At 33.1% G+C, this 23,688-nt stretch overlaps 1 protein-coding gene and 1 long non-coding RNA gene across 6 annotated transcripts in view; one reads left to right on the plus strand and one right to left on the minus strand.

Moving 5' to 3' along the window:
* The window catches only part of LOC149956263 (uncharacterized), a 27,058-nt gene continuing 3,370 nt past the window's right edge, over positions 1-23,688 (plus strand). For 2 of the 3 annotated variants that reach the window (XR_016478469.1, XM_090165469.1), the window contains exons 1-26: positions 1-870; positions 1,466-1,689; positions 2,701-2,808; positions 2,876-2,990; positions 6,484-6,506; positions 6,577-6,637; positions 6,727-6,854; positions 8,656-8,904; positions 9,423-9,560; positions 10,392-10,630; positions 10,705-10,879; positions 12,254-12,421; positions 12,480-13,340; positions 15,231-15,328; positions 15,402-15,652; positions 19,021-19,134; positions 19,193-19,324; positions 19,798-19,999; positions 20,066-20,438; positions 20,532-20,777; positions 20,930-21,096; positions 21,189-21,309; positions 21,443-21,735; positions 22,166-22,273; positions 22,470-22,718; positions 22,969-23,070. Coding sequence is in view for 2 of the 3 variants with exons in the window: in XM_090165469.1 (XP_090021595.1) it covers positions 111-870; positions 1,466-1,689; positions 2,701-2,808; positions 2,876-2,990; positions 6,484-6,506; positions 6,577-6,637; positions 6,727-6,854; positions 8,656-8,904; positions 9,423-9,560; positions 10,392-10,630; positions 10,705-10,879; positions 12,254-12,421; positions 12,480-13,340; positions 15,231-15,328; positions 15,402-15,652; positions 19,021-19,134; positions 19,193-19,324; positions 19,798-19,999; positions 20,066-20,438; positions 20,532-20,777; positions 20,930-21,096; positions 21,189-21,309; positions 21,443-21,735; positions 22,166-22,273; positions 22,470-22,718; positions 22,969-23,070 (5,705 nt within the window). In the remaining variant the exon portion in view is untranslated. The remainder of the gene's footprint in view (positions 871-1,465; positions 1,690-2,700; positions 2,809-2,875; positions 2,991-6,483; positions 6,507-6,576; positions 6,638-6,726; positions 6,855-8,655; positions 8,905-9,422; positions 9,561-10,391; positions 10,631-10,704; positions 10,880-12,253; positions 12,422-12,479; positions 13,341-15,230; positions 15,329-15,401; positions 15,653-19,020; positions 19,135-19,192; positions 19,325-19,797; positions 20,000-20,065; positions 20,439-20,531; positions 20,778-20,929; positions 21,097-21,188; positions 21,310-21,442; positions 21,736-22,165; positions 22,274-22,469; positions 22,719-22,968; positions 23,071-23,688) is intronic. The other variant, XM_090165470.1, reaches the window with a different exon arrangement.
* LOC149956264 (uncharacterized) overlaps positions 22,708-23,688 on the minus strand; it is a 7,262-nt gene continuing 6,281 nt past the window's right edge. For all 3 annotated transcript variants that reach the window (XR_016478471.1, XR_016478472.1, XR_016478470.1), the window contains one exon: positions 22,708-22,786. This is a non-coding gene — a long non-coding RNA (uncharacterized LOC149956264). The remainder of the gene's footprint in view (positions 22,787-23,688) is intronic.

Raw genomic sequence — 23,688 nt, forward strand, 5'->3', positions numbered from 1 at the left:
GTAGTCTATGGGTTTATACAAAAAGTGAAGGATAGTTCATAGTCATAGCCCAAAGCCAATAATCCCGTATTAATTTTTCAAACCTATTAAATTTTAATCTGATGTGATTTATGATGAGTTCGCAGGAGATAGAGGAAGGTGAAATTACAGAAGACGCATCTCCTGATCGTGATGGTGACCAGGATAACCAAAGTGAAAATTCAGGTTTAGACGCACGACCTCTTTCACAAACGCTGGGCCTTGGGCCTCTATCAGCTGTTGTCGATTGCAATGTTAGCTATGTTAAATCTGACTCAAACATTTCTAAAACAAGAGTCGGAAGTTCAGATTTGTTTGTGCCAAGTCCTGTTATAGTTCTTCCGTTTTTAGATCGCGATGAACGCTTAGAAAACTTTTCTACGAACCTACCTTTAAATACAAGCCCAGTATTTCGAGCTGATGGTAGCTTAGGATTAGTTCAGCCAAATAATGTTGTTTCACATGGTGTTCGAATTCCTGCACACAAATCCTTTGCCAGTCACTCATCTCTTTCTGATGGTGTCTTACCAATGTTTAATTTTCCATTTTCTACTCCAATAGTACCATTACCAAAAATTAATACAAATCAAATGCTTCAAGATGTTGATTTACGGTTGAATTCTGCGCAAAGTCCTTTCACTAGACCAATTCCTACTCTTGATAGCAGGAATAAGGTTTACTCTTTCCGTGTTAAGCGGTCTTCTCAAGCTAAGCCTGTGCATAGTAATTCAAGACATATTGCCAAGTATCGTTCACTTCAAAATTCTGTGCATCCTGTATTTCGTTCACTACCTGATCAGAAGTTTAGGGACACTACACAATTTTCTAGCTCACAAAAGATGAAATCTGCACGTATCCTTTTTATACTTCTAAACCAAGTCTATAAGAAACTTAATCAGGCAATTGAATCTGGCCAATGGTGATATTCAAGGCAAATTGAATCTTGATTTTATAATTTGAATGAGCAAGACTGGATCGATATTTGCCTAGGCCAAAGTGATAATTAACTCTAGAATTATCACATCAGTCTGGAACTTTTTGTATAGTTAATAAGTGTTCTGAAATAGGTCGTTGATTACGTGATGTTTTTCCGTTGTAATATCAATAATATTTATTTACAATTAGGGATAATTACTATGTTTAGATGGTTTTTAGTGTTGCTCTTAATCCTCTTCATTCTATAACAATAAGCACCTTTCCCCTAAAAGAAAATGAAATCTTGGTTAAGCGATTGACACGCAAACTGGTGATGATATTCCTTACCTGCTTGGGACCATGATTGTCTCTTTCAACATAGTCATTATCTTATATAAATAAATACATTCTTAGTGCTGTTAAAAGGTTGTAAGGGAAGTATTTAACATATTTCAATTTTATAGTGAGCATTTTCTTGATTGGTTAAAGAATTGTTGAAATTTTTAAGATATTTCTTTAATGATAAAATTAGCTAAAGAATCGTGGAAGTCTATAGAAAATTTAGATCAAAATGCTAGCTATGAGGATTTGCTTGAACAACACAAAAGGATCCAACAAGAACTAAATTATTTGAAAACTGAAGAAAATGTTCCCAGACGTTCTCCTATGGGAAAAAAACACAAAGACTGTCGTCATAGAAGGAAAAGTAGAAGTCCTCGTGTTGGAAAGGACATTATAGCATCAACTCATGAACGGGTAAAATATGACAATGGAATTCGGTATTACAAACTAATACGCAGTTTCATTTTTACTTCCTGCCCAAAAATCGCGATATAAGAAAATCTTTCTTTCGTGAAACTTAAAATCATATGTAGTATATTTTTGGTTATTTTTCTCTTTATTCGGCTTAGGCTGACATTGATCAACTGAAATTAATAATAATTATCAGCTAGGCTAATACCCAAGGCACAACCTTAGGCCCAAGTCATCAAGCGACTTTTTAAAGCCATTAATTCAGGTGGCCGGGTTACAATGCGTAGGAGGGTGGTGGCAAGCCCTTCCTGCCACGGGAGCCAACAGCTCCCTACATTAATTATTATCTGTAACTTCAACAAGTTTTTATGGAAGGGGAAACCGAACAGCACGGGAAAACCCCCTTAAATCAATGGGGAGAGAACTTGCAAACTCAATGCAGAAGGAGCTGTTCAGAGTTTTCACCGAGTGCCACAAGCTGGGATCAAACCCAGCTCCTTTGGCTGCGAGGCCAAAGTGCTAACCACTTTGCCACTCCAGACTGAGTGATAGCTTTAGTATTAGTGGCAAGTTCATTGTACGATTCTCTCTTCCTATTCATGACTGCAGTACTTACAAGAACTGCAGTGGAAAAATTAATTAAATTTAAAAATTTTAAGTTGCGCATTGTCAGTCTTTTCAACCTTTTTTGCCATGAATGATTTACTGCCGTTTTTGAATGTATTTCCTTAATTTACAAGATTTTATTTATTATTTACCAAAGTACCAGAATTTAAAAATCTTATACAAAATATTAAACATTAAAAGTAGAATTTGTTGAACACAAAATGTGGTATTTTTAGAACACGGATCAGGTTAGTTTAGGATAGGCTAAAGGAATTTTGTTGAAAAGTGGGTTATTTTTCTGGATAAAATATTTGGCCAATCGTAGGGTAATGCTTAAGTTAAATATTCCAAGTTAAATAAATTCATGCTGGTACTTAATCTATATTTATGTTTACTGATATTTTGTAGGTTAAAAGTAAATCAAGCTCTCCAGCTAAGAGCCAGTCCAAAAAGAGAAGTCCAATTTCTTCTCAAAGCAAAGAAAATGTTCCGGAACTGCCAATAATTGAAATTCAGGTGCCAAATTTATTATTTTATTTGGTTTTAAATTTAGAATTTTGGAAATAGAACTGTTTCTTTCAAGGATGATAAAAATGATGACGATGATATTATGGAGTTGAGAAGAAAGGCTTTAGATTCCCGAGCTCAACTTGCCATGACAGAGAATGCTATCCATGAGACAATATCTAATGATTCTGGTCTGTTTGAATGTTGTTTGATAACTAAGACATTAGTAGCCTGACCATCAATTGTATTATAAAGAAATAATATATGATATGAATACGCTTGGAATAGCTTAAGGAAAGATGATTTCCATTGGTACCAGCTGAGATTATCAGTCACACCTTGGTATGCAGAACTCTCAGCGCCTTTTTGAGACTAAACCTTGGTTCACATTGGAGACATACCCTTTTTTTATTGTGAATTTATGCAAAACTAGAACAATTCAGGGCCGGACTGGCCCATATGGCCAAGTGGCGATCGCCGCCTGCACCCTTGCCTCAATAAGCAGTAAAGGCTCCCTTATGACGCCCACGTCGCCCCAAGCTTAGGGTGCTTTAAGTACCGCCCTGACTTTGCCTTTAATTTCCCAGTTCGACCCTTGAACAATTTGTGAAGAACTTTTGAAATTCTCAAAATAATTTTCTGGCATATTTATCTTACTAGTTTCTCCAGATGCACATGCAGCTAAGTGCTTATAGACATTCCAGGTGTACACATATAAAATTTATTGTACTATACAAGTTACTAAAATGTTTATGAGTGTGCTAAGTTGTGGTTACTTAAGTTGCCGAGAATGTATGAGTCAATCTACTTTCTAGGCCCGATAGCATCATTGAATTACTTAAACATTTATCCCAAACATTCTGTCCATTTTCCCAATTGTATCACTACATCTAGTATCGTTTGTAGAATATAAAATCTTTGTCTTTCGAGTAAAAGTCTTTAATTACTTACAGGAAAATTTAAATGTCACAATTTTGTTTGTGTAACTCTATTTAAAACTGTATTTATCGATTTAATTTTTCAATTAAACTAGTTCTCGAAATGGACCAGAACACTGGTTTGTAAAGATTATTTTTTACTACACAGCTCCGGTTTTTCAGAATAATTGGAAGCTTTGAAAGGTCACATATACATATTCCGGTGGTTGAATATTTCCATTTCGAGCACTGAATTAAACAGTATTTGGATACTTTTCGGTTTTTCTGGAACAAAACGAATACACCTATTACACTAAATCAAGCCATTCGTGACTGAAAACTATCGCTATGTCCCCTTTTTTTGCTATTGAAACCTAGGTAGGTAGCGGCTAAAGCAGATGCTATTAGTTTTTCCAAATTTTTTTTCTTAAATTTGACTTATAAATTAATGATAATTGCGTTTTAATATAATTTTTGCATTGTTTCCTTTTATTTTGATAAGTTGAATTCTGAAATTTTTTCTTACGACTTTTTAATTTGTCTGTAGCAGACGTTAGATTATAGGCTGTACTGAGGAGAAGCTACCCTTACCAAAAAATAAGTGGTCTAGGAAATACTTTAAGTTGGTATTTGGAACAAATGCCAATAGTATGAATATTTGGACAATTTACATCCAAATATAAAATTTACACTCGAACTCATGGAAAATAATATGCTACCTTACCTCGATGTACTTGTCAAAAAAGTTAATAACCATATTGTAACTACTGTTTATAGAAAACCTTTTTCAGGATGTACTATTCCACATAACCGCTCGATGCATCCCACTTCTCAAAAAATGTCTTCCTTTTATACTTTGGTCTATCGTGCCTTAAAAATTTGCTCCAGAGATAATCTTCATTCTGAATTGGACTTTCTTAAACTTGTCGCCATCGACAGAGGTTACCCCCCTCAAATTGTTGACAAAGCAGCCAACAAATTTGATAACTCTAACGACATAACTAAACATACTACCTTAAAACCATTTGATAAAAACCATCCTATTATCTGTATTCCTTATTTTCAGCAAATTTCCTCAAAAATAGCTAATAATATAAAAAGTTCTCTAGACTGCAATATCGCCTTTAAACCTATGAACAAAATAGCTAACCGCTTAAAATCATTAAAAGATCCAATAAAGGCTGAAGATAAATCGGGCATATACGCTATACTATGCGAATGCAAACAAGATTATATAGGCCAAACTGAACGAAGTTTTATGAAACGTATTAAAGAACACTACGCCGACATAAAACATAAAAGATTGGAAAAATCTGCTCTTGCAAGCCATATCGCTGAAAGAAACCATGCTATTAACCTTGACTCTATTATATATAAAAAACATTGTAATAACCGCAATGAACTGGATATTTCTGAAGCCTTCTACATAAAAAAAGCAATGAACGACAAAAATTGTCTCAATCGCAATTACTGACCTGGTGTCGAAAAACTAGACAATTTGAAAAAACTTTACTTATAAAAAATAAAAAGTGAGGTTATAAATAAGTGAACTCGGTGAAAAACGGGCATGCCCCTGATGACGGCGTAATAACTCGACCGAAACTAGTCGGGCTTAAACCTTTAATACTAAAAATATTTTTTGTGCACTTTTAACGTGGTTTTCTTAATTTTACTCAGTACAAATATATAAAAGTATTTTCCCATCAACTTAATAACAAGTTAATAACAACTTATTACCCCTGTAACTAGTTTATTGAATTATTCTGACCACTTGAGCCTACTTAAAACCAACTTAACGTCAACTAAAATGTGTATACCAACTAAAATCCAACTTATTTTTTGGTAAGGGTAGCGCCTTTACACCTCTTAGACTTGTTTCTGTTGCGAATTCACTTGTTCTAGTTGAGATAATTACTGTACAATGTGAGAGTACTATTAGGGTTATACTTCTTACTCCTCATTGCAAACCAGAGTGAGAGTAAACTGATGGTTGTCTACTTATCCAGAATTTATCTTATAAAATGGCCATAGTCAGCCATTATGAGAAAATCCTTTTACCGCAACTCGAAACTATTCGCCACCACAGAATCGTTGTAAAATGACATCATAGGGTTACTCTTTTTACCCTAATCCCAAAATCCCAGATCGAGCGAAAAGTATCCACCTATTTGTAGTTTGAATGTGGGTGTGGCCTATTTCCATTGCCATGGTAACAATTTTTGGTTTGCCATGACATAAGAACGCCATTGGTGGTCGCGTTATTATTTTCTCGTAAATATGGCCACTTGGTGTTTGCCTTGTAGTTAGTGACGTGAACTGTGACTTAGTAAAATGTCATGGTGGCCATTTTCAGGCGTTGTTTAGCTATGACGTATGCCTATGATGCTGCGAGCATCAAGATAAAAAATTGCAAAATATTTCGTAGATACTCAATTATTGTGCCAATCAAAAATATGGTGTTATTGTCTCAATTTATGTTTTAAAGAGACATTCAAGGGAGAGCTGTGGGGGTTTGAAGTTCATTTAAAATACATCATTCGGTTGCCGTTCCTGGAATTTGCAAAGTTACACTCTGATGGCGTTTCAGTGACCTTTTTTGAAGAGACTTCCAACCCCTCATACCTCCCTTGAAAGTCCCTTTAAGTCAGGCATAGGTAGAACATTTTGCTGCTCTAAATGGGTTGACTCTTACATTGTCAGTAACCTTAATAAGTTCTTGTTTAAACTATTTACCCATTTTTGAGAAGTTTTTATTGTTTGTTTTAAGATGCAGTGCCTAATTCAGAAAAGGTAATTAATAATTTCTATCCCTTCTGCTTATTTTCGGAATTGTACAGTAGTTAACGGTTTTTTCTCGCAGATACTTCCGGATAACTATGAATCTGTGGATATGGATTTGTGCAGTGATGTTCCAGATACGCGTAAATATTATTTTGATGAAAACTCATTTTAATTGGATGTCTTGTTATTTGGAGGTTGATTGTTATTATTTTCACTGACATTTGAATAGAAATTACAGATTTATCCGAAATTGAAATGGACACTGAAGGTACTGGGACAGGAAATGATAGTGACAAAGATGAAGATCTTGATCTTCTTAGAGAGAATCTTCTTAAAGCCTTACAGGCTAAGAAAAAAGTAAGATTTTTTTAACTTTTAAGTTTTTGGTAATATTTTGTTAACTCTTTATGGAATTAATAAGTTATGAGTAGCTAGTACACTGAAATGAATTGAGTCAGCAGTGCCTATTAAAATCTGGGTTGCCACATGGCGAGGAAAAGTCACGGAATTTAAAAATGGACCTTAAAGTCTGGGAAACATAAGGGAATTTTAAAAAGTCTGGGAATTATATTTTCTTTTGACACTTTTTGAAGGTAGTTTTACTCTTGATCTATGACAAATTTTGTGATTATCGATAATTTCGTTGAAAGTTTGGTTAAAATTTTTCAACATCGCAATAACCTTTTTACTGAAATATAAGTCCATTCAAATTTATTGACTTCTTATAAAAGTAAAATATAAAAAAAAACGAAAAAAGTTTGGCTTTAAGTCAGGGAGACACTCTTAAAATTGTCAGGGAAAACGGAATAGTCAGGGAATTTCTACCCTGAAAAATATAAAATTTTATGCATTAAAAGAGTTAGACAAAATATTCGAGCTTCCTAAACTAAACTAAATTAGTAGCTATCCAAACCAATGTATTTCAATAGGAATTCGCTTAAATTTGTTGTTACAGTTAGTCCCGAGTACTTGAGAATTACTCATTTGAGTCTCAAGACCTGGGAAATTAGACCGTCAAATCCTTGAGAGGAAAAATGGTTTTAGTCCTAAAATTATCCCTAAGCTGTTAAAATAAAGAAAATCCGTATAATTTTTAACTAATTAGAAAATGATAAGTTTAACAAAATTTAAAAATTATATTAAAATAATTTTCAATATGATTTAACTGTCAACTTCAAAAATATTTAGTTGAACTCTATCAAGGAAACCTTAGTCACAGTGCAGTTCGAGTCCTAGAAATCTTAAGTTTCGAGTCAGAGTTCGAGTATTTGGTTTTGGAACTAGTTTTTTCTTAAACATTTAAGTTCAGCTCCCAAAGTTGGAGTCGAGGGTCACTACTTTGGTGGCTGTGGCTTCCCCAATCTATCTTGCGGATAGACGTTTTTGGTAATGGCAGCCATAAATGAATTTGTGTTACCACCATATCGATACCTTATGGATAAAAATATCCTACGATACCTTATGGATAAAAATATCCTACGATACCTTATGGGAAAAAATATCCTACGATACCTTACGGATAAAATTGTCCTAGCTGTGTTACCAGCCACTAGTTTTCAAGAAATTGATTGACTTGATTCAGTTGGTTCTCTTTTCAGCCAATGTGAGAAATCTATGCAAGAAAAAACGTGTGGATTAACTTATTAACTATATCGATAATTCTTAATATTTTTCAACTGATAATTTTAGCTATCAATGATTTTGTAATATATTTTCTGGTTTTGGAAGAATTCTTTTATTATTACATATTATATAACAGTTCGGGGGAGGGGTAGTTGATAGCAGTGGGGAGCAGTACTCAAATGTTACGTAACATATAATTTTTTTACACTGAAATCTAAATTATTTTAACTTGTTATTTAGTAATGGTTTTTTTCAATAAAAATATTATGATACCTTTTTTAGAGGCATAACAATAAAGAATATGCTTAATTTTAAGGCTTATGGTGGTATTATAATTGAGGGCAATTTCAGTATTCATCACTTAGAGGTTGGTGGTCAATTATTATTTTGTGTTACCATGGGGGGAGGGTCTGTTGCAGTCTGTTGCAAGTTGGTTTTTGCATGTGATATAATTTTTTAACAACTCATGAAATCTATTTGGCCTTGTTTTATGGAAAAAATGTTTAATTTTTTTAATTAATATTGTAATTTTTAGGAACCAACTAATATTCTAATAAAATCGCCAAAAACTGAAATTTTAAATGAAGTGCCAAAAGATAGTCCCTCCGATGTTAATAGTGAAATTATACTACCTCAAGAATTTATCGAAGGAAAAAGTTGTAGCACTTCTCAAAATACCACCTCTCAGCCTGTTGATTTTGAGCCAAAGCCTTCATCTTCAGAGAATGTTTCAACCAATCCCAAAACTGAATCTTTTAAAGTTTCTGTTAACAAGATAAAAAGAGTGAGTTTTCCAGTCAATTATAAATAAATAGTAGGAACACAATGTATCCTATTATTTAAATGATCTCTTTCAATTATTTTCCTAAACACTTTACTGTCATAAATTCATCAGCAAACCTGAGCCTCTTCTTTTATATATATTTTTATTTAGGGATAATAACTATGTTGAGACTTTTTAGCTTTTCTCCCAATGCACCTAATGTTTTACCAGTATGGTCCCTTCCCTTAAAGTTCAAGCAAATTGGTCTGGGGTATAATTAGTTCCCTAAAACTGCCTTGAAACAGAAGCTAGTAACCCTCTTCTGTCAGTATGTTAGTTGAAGCCTTGAAAGGATGTATGAAATAAATATTTAAACTAGTTAAAACTTTTATGTTAAGCTTAAACTTGTCAAGTACATCACATCTTTTTGAAATACCAATTTGAATTTTAAAAAAGCCCGCATTTTATTTCTTTCAATTTATAATTTTTGACAAATTTTTTAAAGTGTAGTTATGGATATGTGACTTAAAATTTTCCAGTGTCCAAAACTTGTTATTAACCTTACTGAAGACACTTCATCGTCGGAAGATGAATCAAAGGAAACTGAAGATGATGGAAAGGATAACTTTGTATCTGTTCTTGATACATTTCTAAGGGAGGCCAAAGAAAAATCTGAGGTAAGGTTCATAGTTATATGTGAAGTAATTATAGTAAATGTACTGAGTAATAGCTTTGCTCTAGACTGCAAATGTTTGCATGAAGATAGTTTATTAGGTCTTCCAACATAAGATTCACAATAATTTACTAGGGGTCGACCATTTTTAAAAGTCCTGTCTCTGAAATGAGTGGTTAATACACTTTTTTGGAATTGAGTTTCCAAACTTTGCATAGCCAGGGCCGTGCTTAAAGGTCTCGCGGCCCCGGGCGAAACTGAGGGTAGCTGCCCTCCGGTATATACATCCCTTTGGTAAATTTTAGCGGCCCTGGGCGACGGCCCGGCTCGCCCCCCCCCCTAAGCACGGCCCTGCATACCAAAATGCTCAAACCTTTCTGCTGCAGAATTATCACAGATAGAGAACATGGGAAGACTTTTCCTATTTAGCAAAGCAAGCCCTTCAAGTGGGACTGCAGTTTTTAAATATATTCAAAAGGTTAAATTTTATGGCTGGCATCTACCTCCTACTTAACCTCTGGTTCGACACTTCAGGGTTTTGGTCTATTCCCTGAACCTGACTGAAATTTCACGTTCTACTGCACTTATATTACATCTTTTTAAATTAAAATATATATTAAATATATAATTATTATCCAATGAGTAGCAAATATATCTTTTGAAGTCTGCTACTCTAATTTTAAATGTGAATCGTGGATAAATAGCAGTTTCCTTTCCTATGTTATCTCTAGTTAATCTAACTCCCTAGTTAAATTCAATACCTTTTATTAACTATAAAATGTAACATTTTATCCGTATAATTTAAAAATAATTTGGTAATTTATTATTTTTTTAGACAGTGCATCCTAAAACACCAACTGCTGTTGCACAACTTTCGAAGGCCCAACAAATGGAATATCGTAAACTTAAAGAAGAAATTATGAGAAGAAAACTAGTCAAAAAAGGGGATTCCCTAAGTTCTGAGAAGCAAATAGTGGTGACAGATTTAAACAGTGAAAAGGCTGCTAATGACCATGATAGGAAAGAAAGGCAGATGAGACTTGCAGTATATGAAGAAAATCTGAAAAAAGAAAGGTAGCTTTCTCACACCTGTGTAATTAAATGTTTTTGTTAGGTAAATAAAAATAGTTTTTCTGTTCGTTTTTTAGAACTGCACTAGCTAATGAAGGGCGCAGAGTATTTTTATTGAATCAAACAATCTTGAAGAAAACAGAAACTCAACGTATAGAGGAGTTAAAAGTCAAGCAACTTAAACAACAGTTAGCTGCAGCTGAAAAAAGTGCTTCAGTAGCAAGGGAATCTTTAAAAACTATTCGTGCCATGGTCAGTTTTTGGTATTCTATGGAGAGGGTTTCCTCATTGTCATCTTTGCAAGTCTTTTTAAGAAATTTAAAAAACTGTTCTTAAGGGGGCTAAAAATTAGTACTTGCCATATCAAATATAATTTATATATCAACATAAGTCTATCATAAGGTCCCCATAAGCAAAGGTCTACCATAGGGGCCTATGCTATCGGCGTTGTCCTGGAGATAAGAAAATTAACGTATGACGATAGGGCCGTAGCGCCATCTTCGTTTTCAAAATTTCTACGTCTAAAATATTCTCTTACTTGGTAGAGCATCCACGCTCGGGTTGATAAATGCCACACAAAACGCGTCTAAATCTCAAATTTGGAAAATAAATACCTTCAGAAACAAGTTCTCTTATTTTTAAAAGCCAGTTTTAGGTTCCGATGAATCATTTTGCAATGATGAATGTTAATTTTAAGTTTGAAAGTGATAAAATTGTGAATAAGCCTTGGCTACGGTGCTAAGAGCTGGCGTCAGAGATTTATCCCGCGTGGTTCTAAGCTTAAAAACGTTTGTGCTCAAGGCAGACTAACAAGACTGAACTTCTTAACAAACAGGTTGAAAGATACGCTCGGCAGTGCTGCCATGTTAACTGTTAAATATTTCCATTTTGTCGAATAGCTAAGTCATAGAAATCTCATAGGTAACTAGAATGCTGCCGCCTACGGCCGAGCTTGACGCCAGTTCGCCTTGAACCTTCAGCCAATGAGAGGCCGTAGAGTGGTTCCGCCAAGGAGGATAATAATCCTCCTTGGATCCGCTACTATAGCGGGAGATAGGTGACGTCATTCTCTCTGGTGACATTAAATTCTTGGCAGAACCACTCTTTGAGCTCTGATTGGCTGAGATCTGGCTATCGTCTGCCACGGCGTTTGGCCCATTTGCCAGTTACACGGCAGCGTTCTAGTTACCTATGAGATTTCTATGAGCTAAGTACACTCAACATTAATGATGGGTATGTGATCGTCAAAAATTTTACCTAGACCTTTGCTTATGATATCAAGTATAAAATGTTCCCAGAATTGTGTTAGTATGGCTATATTGCATAGAAGGGGATTTGAAAAGCCCTTCGTGCCAGCCAACAACTTCTTACATGCACTAATACAGTTAATCTCTGCAAGCCTTTTTTAGGTACAAGATGATGGTTTTCATGTGAATATAGGGCACACCCAGTATAAAATTGACACAAATTAAAATAAGGAATTCATAGCTAATTAACTTTTGATATAATCTAATATCAAAAGTTTCAAAATCTCTAATTATGTACTTTAGACCAACCAATATTTTTCATCTCATTTCATCTCAAACATTTTTGCCTCAACTTATTTTCAATTCTTTTACTTTTCAGACTGATGGGATAAAATTAACTGTAGTTAAACGTAAAACAAGTGTTGCAAACTTAGAAAAAGAATGTATGAAATTTGGAAAAGTTATTGTTGGACCAGATTATAAAGTACCAACAACAGTTGGCAAAGTGGTTTCAAGAAGAAAGTCAAATTCAATATCGAACAATGCTGTAAGTGAGCCAGTTTTCAATTAGTACTATTTCTTAATAATTTTTAAACCTTGTATAGGCATCTAAGAATGGAACTGCGGAGACTGAGAATCAACCGAAGTTGTCAACTACTGAATTAAAGAAAAAACGTGAAAACCAAGAAAAAATTGAGTACTATCAGAAGCTTGAACGCCAGTTAGCCCAACGAATTGAAGAATTCAGAAAGCAGGATAAAGGTGCAAATGTGAAATTAAAGGCTATGGAACCTCTTAAATCAGTTCCATCTTTATCTCCTAAAATTAATGCTGATACTGGCACGGAAGACCCCAATACTTTAGTCAGAAAAGATGTCAGCACTACCAATAACTTAAAACCAACCAGTTCTTTTAGCAATCAGGTAAAAGCTAAAGAAATGGTTAGCAAAATATCTTCTATTCCTGAACTTTCGAAGAGCGAAAGCGAACTGTCAGACTGTGCCAAACCTGAAATACCAAAATTAGATTTGAATGACTCAATGTTTGGAAATGAAAAGGAAGTATCAAATGAGTTACCTCAAACAATACTCAACAAAGATACTTCTGTTCTAGTGCCAAAGGCAGGTACTATTATTAATAGTGTAGCTAAATTGGAGGCAGAAGCAAATAAAGTCAGCAGTGAAGTGAATTCAAATTCTGTATCAAAGGTAGTTCGCAGTCCTCCTGCAAAATGTTTTACTTTGTATCACCGTGAAGCAAAGTGTGACGGTAATGCCAATAAGAAATATTTAATGGAACCCAGCGTACAGATTGATAAAGATTCTTCAAAAAATGTGCAATTATTCAATTTATTGAAAAATAAAGCAAATAAAAGAAAACTTTCCACTCAAGATGTTGATGACGTTATATCTGATAAGGAGTTTATCAGCTTTAATTTATTGAGCAATGGAAAACGTAGAAAAATGGTAACGTAATTCATATCATAACGAAACAAAACTGACTTAAATAGTTGAAATAGCAGGGTGACCATTAGGTTTGGTTTAGCAGAATTTGATTTAAAACGATCTAAAATATTTTCATTCGCTGAACTAGTTTTTGTGAACTAATTACGAATTACATTAATGTTACAAAAGCCTGTTCCCTTTTTGAAACATTTCATACTCCATTTATAGTAACAATCAGAGCTGTAGCCAACAAAAATTGCGCCCGGTGTGAGTGAAAATTTAGCACCCCTCAATAAGCTTAATTCCCTTATGAAAGAATGATATTTTGACGCCCCTAGACCCTAACGCTACGGCCCAGGTAACAATGTTTACTACTTTTATGAAGCGTTGCATACATAATACTATGTTTAAAACTCAAATTGTTTTACTCCTGATTTAAATTTTTCGGATACATGATTTTTGAACTAACATAGCCAGTTCAATTTTGATCATTTAATATTTAATTATTTCTTTGCATGCTCCTTTTTGCTAAATTGTGAATGAACACTTATATCATTTTTTAAGTGTAGTTCCGAATGATATGAAAATTTCTTGGAGTGCATACAGAAAATGTTTTTCCCCTATATTGGTAATACAATGACAGATTTGTATAGGTGTTCACCCAAACCCCCTGGAAATATTCTCAGAATTTGTGTTCTTTGGTCCAAAGAACCAAATTTTTGATTTTCAGAAAGATGCTTAAAGCCTGTTTAACGATAGGTGATTTTACAAATTTTATGCTTGATCAACTATTTTAACCTTTAGTGTGTCTATTGCTGCAGCGATATATCGGCCTATTTTTCTAATATCTGTATTGGCCAATATTAATTTAAACAAAGCCGATATTGGCCGGTACTATTATTAGAAAAATATTTTCAGGAAAACTTTAAAAATTAGAAAATTCCCGATTAACTAATCATAATGTTTTATTTGATTGGCCACGTCACTTGCACCAGACTTCAGAAGCTAGATCATACCGTTTTTAGACCGGAGTTACGAGTGTAAACAAATATAAACAACTATATTTGATTTGTGATAGAAAATCTGTACCATGTAAAATGAAAAGAAACATTAGGATATGCGCTTGAAAACTTTTTTCATGAAAAATTAGAATAAAATGGTATGACAGTGTACTGAACCATCTTTTATAATGACCTATGATATATAACTTTGTTAATATCTTGCAATATATAGTGTGATACTATAGCCGATATATTGGCTGTACCCATATTGGTGCATCCCGAAATGTGTCTCTTGAACAACCTAACAGAGACGCAAGGTTTATTTCATTTTGTAGATAAAGAGAAGAAAAATTTACTCTAGGGTATTTAAAAAACATTGCAATTTTAATTGACTTAAGTAAACTTATTTAATGGGTAGGGAATTCCTTATAAAATATGGTTTTTTGATGGGTCAAAGGTTAAACATATCCCTTGAATTTATTAGAAAATGATAAATTCGTTAAAACACACTTTTATGGAATTCCTCTCTCCTTAATTTACAAAATGCAATGAATGTTGTATCTCTATGCCAAGCCATACAATTTATACCCTTATCTATAAACAGCTATATGAATCTTTCTGAAAAATGATAATTTGGTTTCTTTTGTTATAAAACCCTAGAAACAAATATTAAGAAAAATTCCAGTGGGTAGATGGACACCTTCACAAACCTTTTTGTGGAATTAGTCTTTTAGTTGAAAATTTGCATTAAAACTGTAGGGTTTACATTTATGCTAACCTATTGCTAAAAATTCCTTTATTATAGGATTTCAGATTGTTTGGGTTTAACATTGGTTTTTAGATTTTTAGTTGATGGTTTTCATGATGTCTTAAATTAATTTTATCTACTACTATACCTAATTTTGTATAGCGAAAGATACAAAATGCTTCATTTCTTGAAGAAAATAGGAAAATTACAACAATGGATTTTCCATATCAGAGTTGCTTGGTTCATTTAAGGGCATACAGGTAATTTAGTCTATTTGTGCTTATTTCTAGCTTTTTTAACTTAATTTTTGATGAATCAATTTATAACAATTAGGTGGAGCCCATATTACAAAGTTGAATTCTCATCACCATCATACTTAAATTTGATTAACCCAAGAGATGTAGTTTGTAAATACTCTATTACGGGAAACTGCTGTGATCCAAATTGCGCATATCAGCATCTTCCTGCTTATCCACATCATTCCTTTAAACCTGTTGATGTATTTAAAAACATAATTTCTTATTTTCCTGATATTGCCGGTATTGAGGAAAGATGTCCAAAATCACTTGCCGAGGAAAAAATTAGTATGTATTATATCAAAATAATCATTTAAATGTTCTTATAAATTTTACTCGGGAAAATAATAAGCCATATAAGTGATTGAAATCCTTTTTTTAATTTTATTAATACTTATTGGACTCATTACACCATGGTGGACCATGGTTGTAGTGTCTGGTTTTCGATGATTGTATGGGCATAGTAGTTTTGTCCGAGTTGAAAGCTCTCACCATTGTTTTTTAATTATAGCAAGAAGAAGCCACGAATAATAATCGAATTATGAATAAAGAAAAACAATGTTTATAGGACCGTTAATTTTAATAAGAAAAACCTTTTTAAATTCTTCAATTTATTAGTCTTAATTTTGTAACTGCCTTGAAAGCATATTCTGTCAAGTACTGTTTTTCTTATTAAAACTAACGGTCCTATCACCATTGTTTTACTTTATTCCTTTTTAATTATTCTAAGGATGCAACCAATCTACCCAACATTAAAATCAAAACGAATTAGAATAAAAATCTAATCACCAAAACTTAGTACTATTAGATGTGGATAATGGGGGGAAGTATGAAACGATCCATTGAGCTTGGAGGAACTATACTGGGAGTGGCGGTGAAGTTTTAAGCATGTTTTCAAGCGAGCGCCATCGTATCCGTCTGTCAATTTCCGTTTTTCAAAAATTTTGAATTTAACTGAAGATAGGATTAGGTCTTGGGCTAGCCATCCTCCGAGGGCTGACGCTTTTGCTTTTAGGAAAAATAGATTTTTTTAAAATGGTTTATCATAAGAAATGTTGTTACCTTAATTGCCCAAGTAGCATTTCTACACCCCCGATAACAACAACTCTTCTGAACCATTTTATAATTCTTTTTATTTCACTTCATTTTCAAAACTAACTTCATGTACTAACGAGTTCCAAACTGTGCCTTTGCCAAAATGAAAATAAGAAATGCTTAACGCTCGGCGTGAAGTTAGTTGCGCGCCAAAGCCCCGGCTAGAATAGGGTGAGGGGGATGAAATTAAGGTTCGCTTTGAAAAAACGTGTTTCTATGCAAAAGCTCTGTCACCGCCACTCCTGGTATAGTTCCTCCAAGCATCGAGTCAATGGTAAAAATCATGTACATGAAAGTTTCTCCATGAAGAACATAATTAACTCCAGAGCTATTCTCTTTGTGATGGACTAGCAGCGGCTAGTGACGTCAGCTGCGAAAGTAGTGGCGCCTAACCTTCAGCTGGGGTTTGCAAAAATGGAAGTACAAATGATGGCGGCTTTTTCTTCCCAGTTTGTCCCAGAACTTAAATCAAACTAGTACAAACAACTGTAAAATATAATGTATTGTTGAAACGAGGTAATATTTGTGTCTGTCCCGAAATTAAAGAAGAACTCCCCAAGAAAAAGAGGAAATGGAAAAACTTCAGGTAAATTTAAGCCTTGGTCATAATAAAGCTACAACACATTTGTTAGTTTTAGTGTTCGTACGGGGTCAAAATAAAGTCGGGGTGGGTCTAACCCCGCGAAAAACAAGTCGGGGTCGGGGATGGAAAATTCTTTGTATTTATTAAAAATAGAAAAATTATAAAAATACCCCAATTTTACTGAGCCTAGAGACTATTAGTAATAGTAACAATAGATAAGATAGGTAGATATTAAAATAGAGGTCTATAGCTTAGGCAATTGTTTAAGTAAAGTCCAGTTCACACAAAACATTTAATTGGACCACTTAATGGTATCCAACTAATTGTAAGCAACAAAATTGTATAGTGTGAACAGAAAAAGTGGGAGTTATTGTTACAATTTTTCTGTTCACACTATAAAATTTTCTTGCTTACAATTAATGGGATACAATTAGGTGTCCCATTTAATTGTATAGTGCGAACTGATCTTAAGTTGTTTCATAAATTCACAAGTTATTTACAAACGTTGTAACTCCACACTCCTTAGCTGAGACTGAGAGAGCCCGAAACAACGGCAATTATGAAACTAAAGCCCAGTTCACACTATACAATTAATTGGGCCACTTAATTGTATCCAATTAATTGTAAACAAGAAAATTGTACAGTGTGAACATAAATATTGTAACAATGGTTCCAACTATTTCTGTTCACACTATGCAATTTTCTTGATTACAATTAGTTGGATACATTTAAGTGGCCCAATTAGTTGTATAGTGTGAACTGGGCTTAAAACTTAAAAAAGCGACTCAAGTCGGAGTCAAGCGTCAAGCGAGAACTACGTCAGCGGCATCAGCCAAAAGTCATTCGGATCATTCTATTGTCGCCCACGTAAAAAGGGAGAGAAGGAACCTATCTATTTTATATTTTTAGGATTTTAGCGGGGTGCGTCGGAACGAAAATTTAAAATTACACTACGAAAACGAAACCCCGACTTGGTTTGCGACAGTCAAGGTCGGGGACAAAAGTTGGGGATCCCCGACTTTCGGGGTCGGGGTTGGGGTCCCCGTACGAACACTACTCTAACTTTCATTCAAAGATATATTTCTTAAAATTATTATTTCTTAAAATAATTTTATTTTCTATCTACTATAATTTAAATTACTTTATTTATTAATTGCAACTACTCCCTATAAACTATTAACATGTTTATAGGAGTTATTAACGCCACAAAAGTTAAAAAAGTTGACATAGTACAGGAAATCTTAACTTATGCTGCTATACCAATTTTTTCTCCACATTTGTTATCTTTACCTTGCGTTGATGCCTCGAGGCAGTACTCCCAAATGGGTTAAGAGATTTTGTCATAAATACTTAAAAAATGAAGACATAGCCTTGTAAGAAGGCCCGTAAGGTCCAAGTTTTCCCTTTGGAAGGTGAAGATTTGTTCAAAAATTCATTGTGTAACTCAAAAATACATTAATTTTCTTTAAAAATGTTAAGTCTAATTTGCTCCTCTATAAATGAATCACCTTGTTTAAATCCATATTATTACACTACAATCTTCCATGTAAAAGCAAGGCCAAGTCTCCCCAGAGTAGACAACTTAGGCAACATCAGATATTATATCAGACGATTGAGACCGTTTTACCGCATATGAATACTACAAGCAGTAAATCTCTGTAACTCTACGCGTAGCTCAATGACTAAATAGGACAAAAGTTTCTTATGTGATTTTGTGCTACTCTCATGCTTCCCCCCCCCACCCCCACCATTATCCACATCTGGTACTATAGTAAAATTGTTATGATTTTTTAAAATGTCTAGCGCAGTTTTTGTTTATACAAAAGAAATAAACTAGCCTCAACTTTAATTATTATGAAAAATAATTACTTAAAAACTATATACAATCTAAATGGGGTGATCCAGGAAAGGAATGTGACTGTTATTCAGAAAGAAAAATATTTAAATGTTAATTATTTTAATATTTTCATTATTTCAGTTAAATTTTTCAATAAAGAAAGACCAAAATCCAAAAAGTTGAGGAATTCCAACAATGGGAAATATGAAGGGTTTAATAAAGTTCTCGATATAATAAATGGAAAAATAAATTCTAGTAAGTTTTTATAAATTTTTGTATTCACAACTCTTGTAACTAATTAAATTTTTATTAGAATCGCCATATTTTGCTTCCGAAGTTTGGTGTCGGAAGTATTTTTTTGATCCATCCGTGACACAATTTGAAAAGAAGAACAATAAAAATGAAGATGAGCCCAGTAATTTTGAAATAAAGTACTCTTCACTAGGTATAGTAGCTGATTTTTCAAACAGTTCGCCAGTTGAAGCCAATTTAATTGGTAAATTGTGATGTCAATTGACTGGGATATTTTAACTTAATTTGTGAACTTTTAAGTATTATTAGTAATATCTGGTTTTGATGTATTAATTTATTTAACTACCACATAACAGAAAACTTTATTACTGAATATACAAAATTGGAGGTGGCAGACCTTTGAAATTCACTGTCGAGTTCTCTCTTGTCTAATTGTATTATATTAAAATATATATTACATCATTGCAGAAATTAAGATTTGCACAATAATGTATTGAGCCATGTATTTTTGATTAGTATATTTGTGCGCCAGTTGTTCTAAACTTTTAGTACTTCGTTTTTCCTTCAAGATAGTTGTGCTAATTTATGTGCTCCCTTCAAATCTAAACTTGATATACTTGAGAAAGCAAGTCAAAACTGTAAATAAAAATTAAGCCCCTTTTTTAGCAAATAAACAAATCATGGGTACTTCATGGATTGAAGATGGCACAGTATCACTTTTTCAAAAATCCTCTTTGGTGGACAAAAGGTACTTTGAGATTAACAATGAAGAAAATCCATCTGAACTGAAAGAACGAGTTAAGAAAGATCCAACTAACATTGATGCTTGGTTGTGTCTCGCTAAAATTTATTACAACAAAGCCAATGAGTAAGTCCTGAGAAAATTTTATATTTATGTAATGGAGTAACTGTAAAATATATGCAATTTTATTAGGTCCAGCCAAGTCAGGCTCAATGAAGCCTTAGATATATTGTCTCGAGCTTTGGAAGCTAACCAAGAGAACTTGCAGTTATGGAAACTTTATTTAACACTTTATATTCAACATCCTGACAGTGTGAATGACATTGAAAATATGTTTGAACAAGCTTTGGAATATGTGAATCATTATTCTATCTGGTGGCAGTACTTCATGATTGCCACGTCTTTCGAGCAAAAATATAATATTTGTATAAAAATTATGAACAACCTTTCGGAACATAACAAATCAACACCAGAGAGTTCTCGGCAGTTGTTGGAAATTTTTCTAAATTTAATGCAACTCAATTTGTTAGTGAAGAAAGACAACCATGTTTTGTTTCATTTAAAGGTTAGTGTTCTAAATGAAAATTGAATTGAATAACAACTAAAATATTGGTACTTGTGGATTTTACTATACTATTTTAAAATTTATTTGTCTTAGACTGCCTTATCACCAGCATCTCAAATTGCTAAAGAAAAGTTGATCCATAAAAATGACTCTGCTGCTTGTGATGTGGCTGAAGAAGTATTAAATTCAAAAACGGTTTTTAAGCCTTTTATTCACTTGCTGACAGTGAAAGATAGAGTTCTACTATGGCTTGTTTACATATATTACTTCGCTTTCAAAACTCTTCCTCCCATATTATTTGAGCAGAAAAGCACATATCTAGGCCATTTAGTAATTAAGGTAAGAGTGGCATTGCAAATAGAATTATACATGTATTGCAATTAGTAATTATCAGGACTCTTAACTACTGATGATCATTGCTTACATATCTGATATTTTTTAAATTACTGCAGTTAAAATTATTTAACTTCTTTTTGATTACCTTTCATTAGGAACCATTTTTGATATGTTTTCCACCAAATGGGTCTATGTTATCTGATGTTCTAATATTAATGGAAGATGCAATTCGTTGCTGTGTTGTTGACAAATCTGATTTGACCTTAAATGATTGTGTTACGATGTATGCCAATTGGGCACAACTTAAAATACTAAATCAAAAGTATGTTTTTTATATTTTTGAAATATAAAATTGCATGTTTAGTTCTATCCTTCAAACTTAAATAATCTAATACCATATTTCATTCGTTGCAGTTTTAATGGTGCCATTTCCGATTTCAAAAGTATTTTACATGAAAGTCCGAAACTGGCTAAGTTATGGATAATTTTATCCAACTTTTATGGTTCACATGAATGCGTCGCTGATGCTGAAGAAGTAAGTTTGATGTATAATAAAAACAGTAAAATTGTATCTGGTGATTATTAGCATTAACATTCAGTATACTGGTATGAGTACTGATTTAGTTTTTAAATTTTTAACTTTTGTTCTCATATTTATCCTAATGCAGGCTCTGCTAAGCGGCCTAAGACATTTACCAGAGTCCACTAAGCTAATGGAAGCGATTGCTACTTTTTATGTTCAAACTAATCGAACATCAGATGCTGTGATATTCTTAGAGAATTCTGTTAAGAGATATTTTGAGCCACTTGATTCTGGAAACACACTGGATTGTGTCTATCTTTTTCAAAGTCTCTTGAACTACTTTCCCACTAATGATTCTATGCCTTTGGTGAGCTTGAAAAGGAATGCAAGGATAGATTTGACTGACGAGGACAAGGGCAATTTCTGGGTTTGCTATGTGTTAGTTTGAGTTATTTATATTCAGCCAATTTCACTGTGTTCAAAATCAATTAAAAAAATATGGTAGCTCTTATACATTACCTTATGTACCCTAAAATTAAACTTCAAAGGGTTTGGAATTTTTTTAAATTAAGGATTTATGTGAATTTTTTTAAAATCCTACCCGTGGAGTCTATGAGTTAACTTATCTTTCAGATTTTCCTTTGGTTGTTAAAAATTTCAGAACTTACAGATAACCAAACAAATTTTTTCGCATTGAAGACTTTCTAAATATATATAATAACTGTAAAATTTCCGAAATTATTTGCTTTTATAACAGTAATCTTTGTATAATTTATATTTCCTTTTCTTAAATTAATTGCAGATACTATATTTATGAGTAATAATATTTTTTACTAAACCACTATTAAAATTTCTTTTTGGGTGGTAGAATTTTATTACAGTGCAAAAACTATTGTTTTGAAGAGATAAAGGCAGCTTATGAGAGTGCTCTTATATCAGTGAAGTCTGTGGACAGCAAGAAGTTTATATGGGAACAGTAAGTCTTGATTCATTCTTCACAACCATTTTCCATAATTCCATAAAGAAACCATAAACCGATTCCGGGCTCCAAAATTTTATATAATTTGATATTTTTTTTGGGAAACCATGAATCACATTTCTATAAATTTTTTTTTTAAACAGGATCAGTTTTATACCAGCTAAGTTAATCTTTTCGTTAAATTTTTTTTCAGCTACTTTCAGACAACTATGACTAGCTTCTCTGATTTTTCTGGAGCTAAACGTATAATCCATCAATGCTTCCAGAATGTATCTTTTAACAATATTTTGGATTACAATGATAAAGAATCCTGTTATGACTACACTTTTCATAATTGTCTGATTGAAACGTTCTGCGATAGTATCGATGATCTTTCAATTCAAGCTGATGTGCTTCAAGAATTTCTTGCCACTGCTCCAAACAACTATCAACTGCTCAAACGGTAGGAAACCATTCAAATTTTACTTCAATGAGAATGACTTGGCTAGTTAGTGTTATACAGGGTGTCCACTAAAAAATGAAAAAAAAATTTGTTTTTAAATTTCAAATTTATACGGGACATTCCTTGAATGACCTTGAACCATGTTTGACATCTTGAAATGAGATGACCTAAATCTTATGTGTTAACCAGCATGAAGTAGTTTTGATATAACATTAAATTTATTGGATGCTGTGTTTTAAATTTGTGTTAGGTTAATCTCCTGCCTGACTGAACTTAACGAGGATACTCGGTGTTTCAATTTACTATCTGGATTGTTAGAACAATCATCTGGTCTTCCTGAATTATGGATGATGTAAGTGAAATTTGCAACCAATACATTTTGTAAAGAAAGAGAACGGGTAATGTGAGTTGGCTGTATGGGTAATATAAACATCAGTCACTATGAACCAACATATACATTTTATCTATAATATATTTATTTTATGAGGTGCCAAATAGGGAAATGTGGTAAATAATTATTTTATAGTTGGTGTTTGAGTTATTGCGTTGGGGGCTAGCAAATTTCCAAACAAGTTTGGGTTTCTATAATCTACTAGAAAATTTTATCTCTATGACTTCTTGCTTCATCATTTATGAAAATAATGAATAGGCCAGTCATGAAAATAAATTATTAGCCTTATTTCATAAACTCAATACCATGCAATAGCTGATATCAGTTTTAGAAAATAATAGAATTATTAAGGATATTATTTATCCCAATCTTTGATCAAAATTTGGAATTACCTAAACAAGCTCTGTCACTTGCATAGAGCATATTTGAAACTTCTACTATTTTGTGCCGTAATTTTTTTATTTAATGACTGTGAAACTACAACTACTTAAGTAGATTATTCTATTAAAATAATTCTACTCTATTTCTAATCTTTTTTTGCAAAATTTATGATTTTCAAAATAGTATGGGGTAACGTTC

The sequence above is a fragment of the Leiobunum rupestre genome, chromosome 2 (assembly GCF_980474605.1).
Source record: "Leiobunum rupestre chromosome 2, qqLeiRupe1.1.hap1, whole genome shotgun sequence".
In the NCBI taxonomy this organism is placed as follows: domain Eukaryota; kingdom Metazoa; phylum Arthropoda; class Arachnida; order Opiliones; family Sclerosomatidae; genus Leiobunum; species Leiobunum rupestre.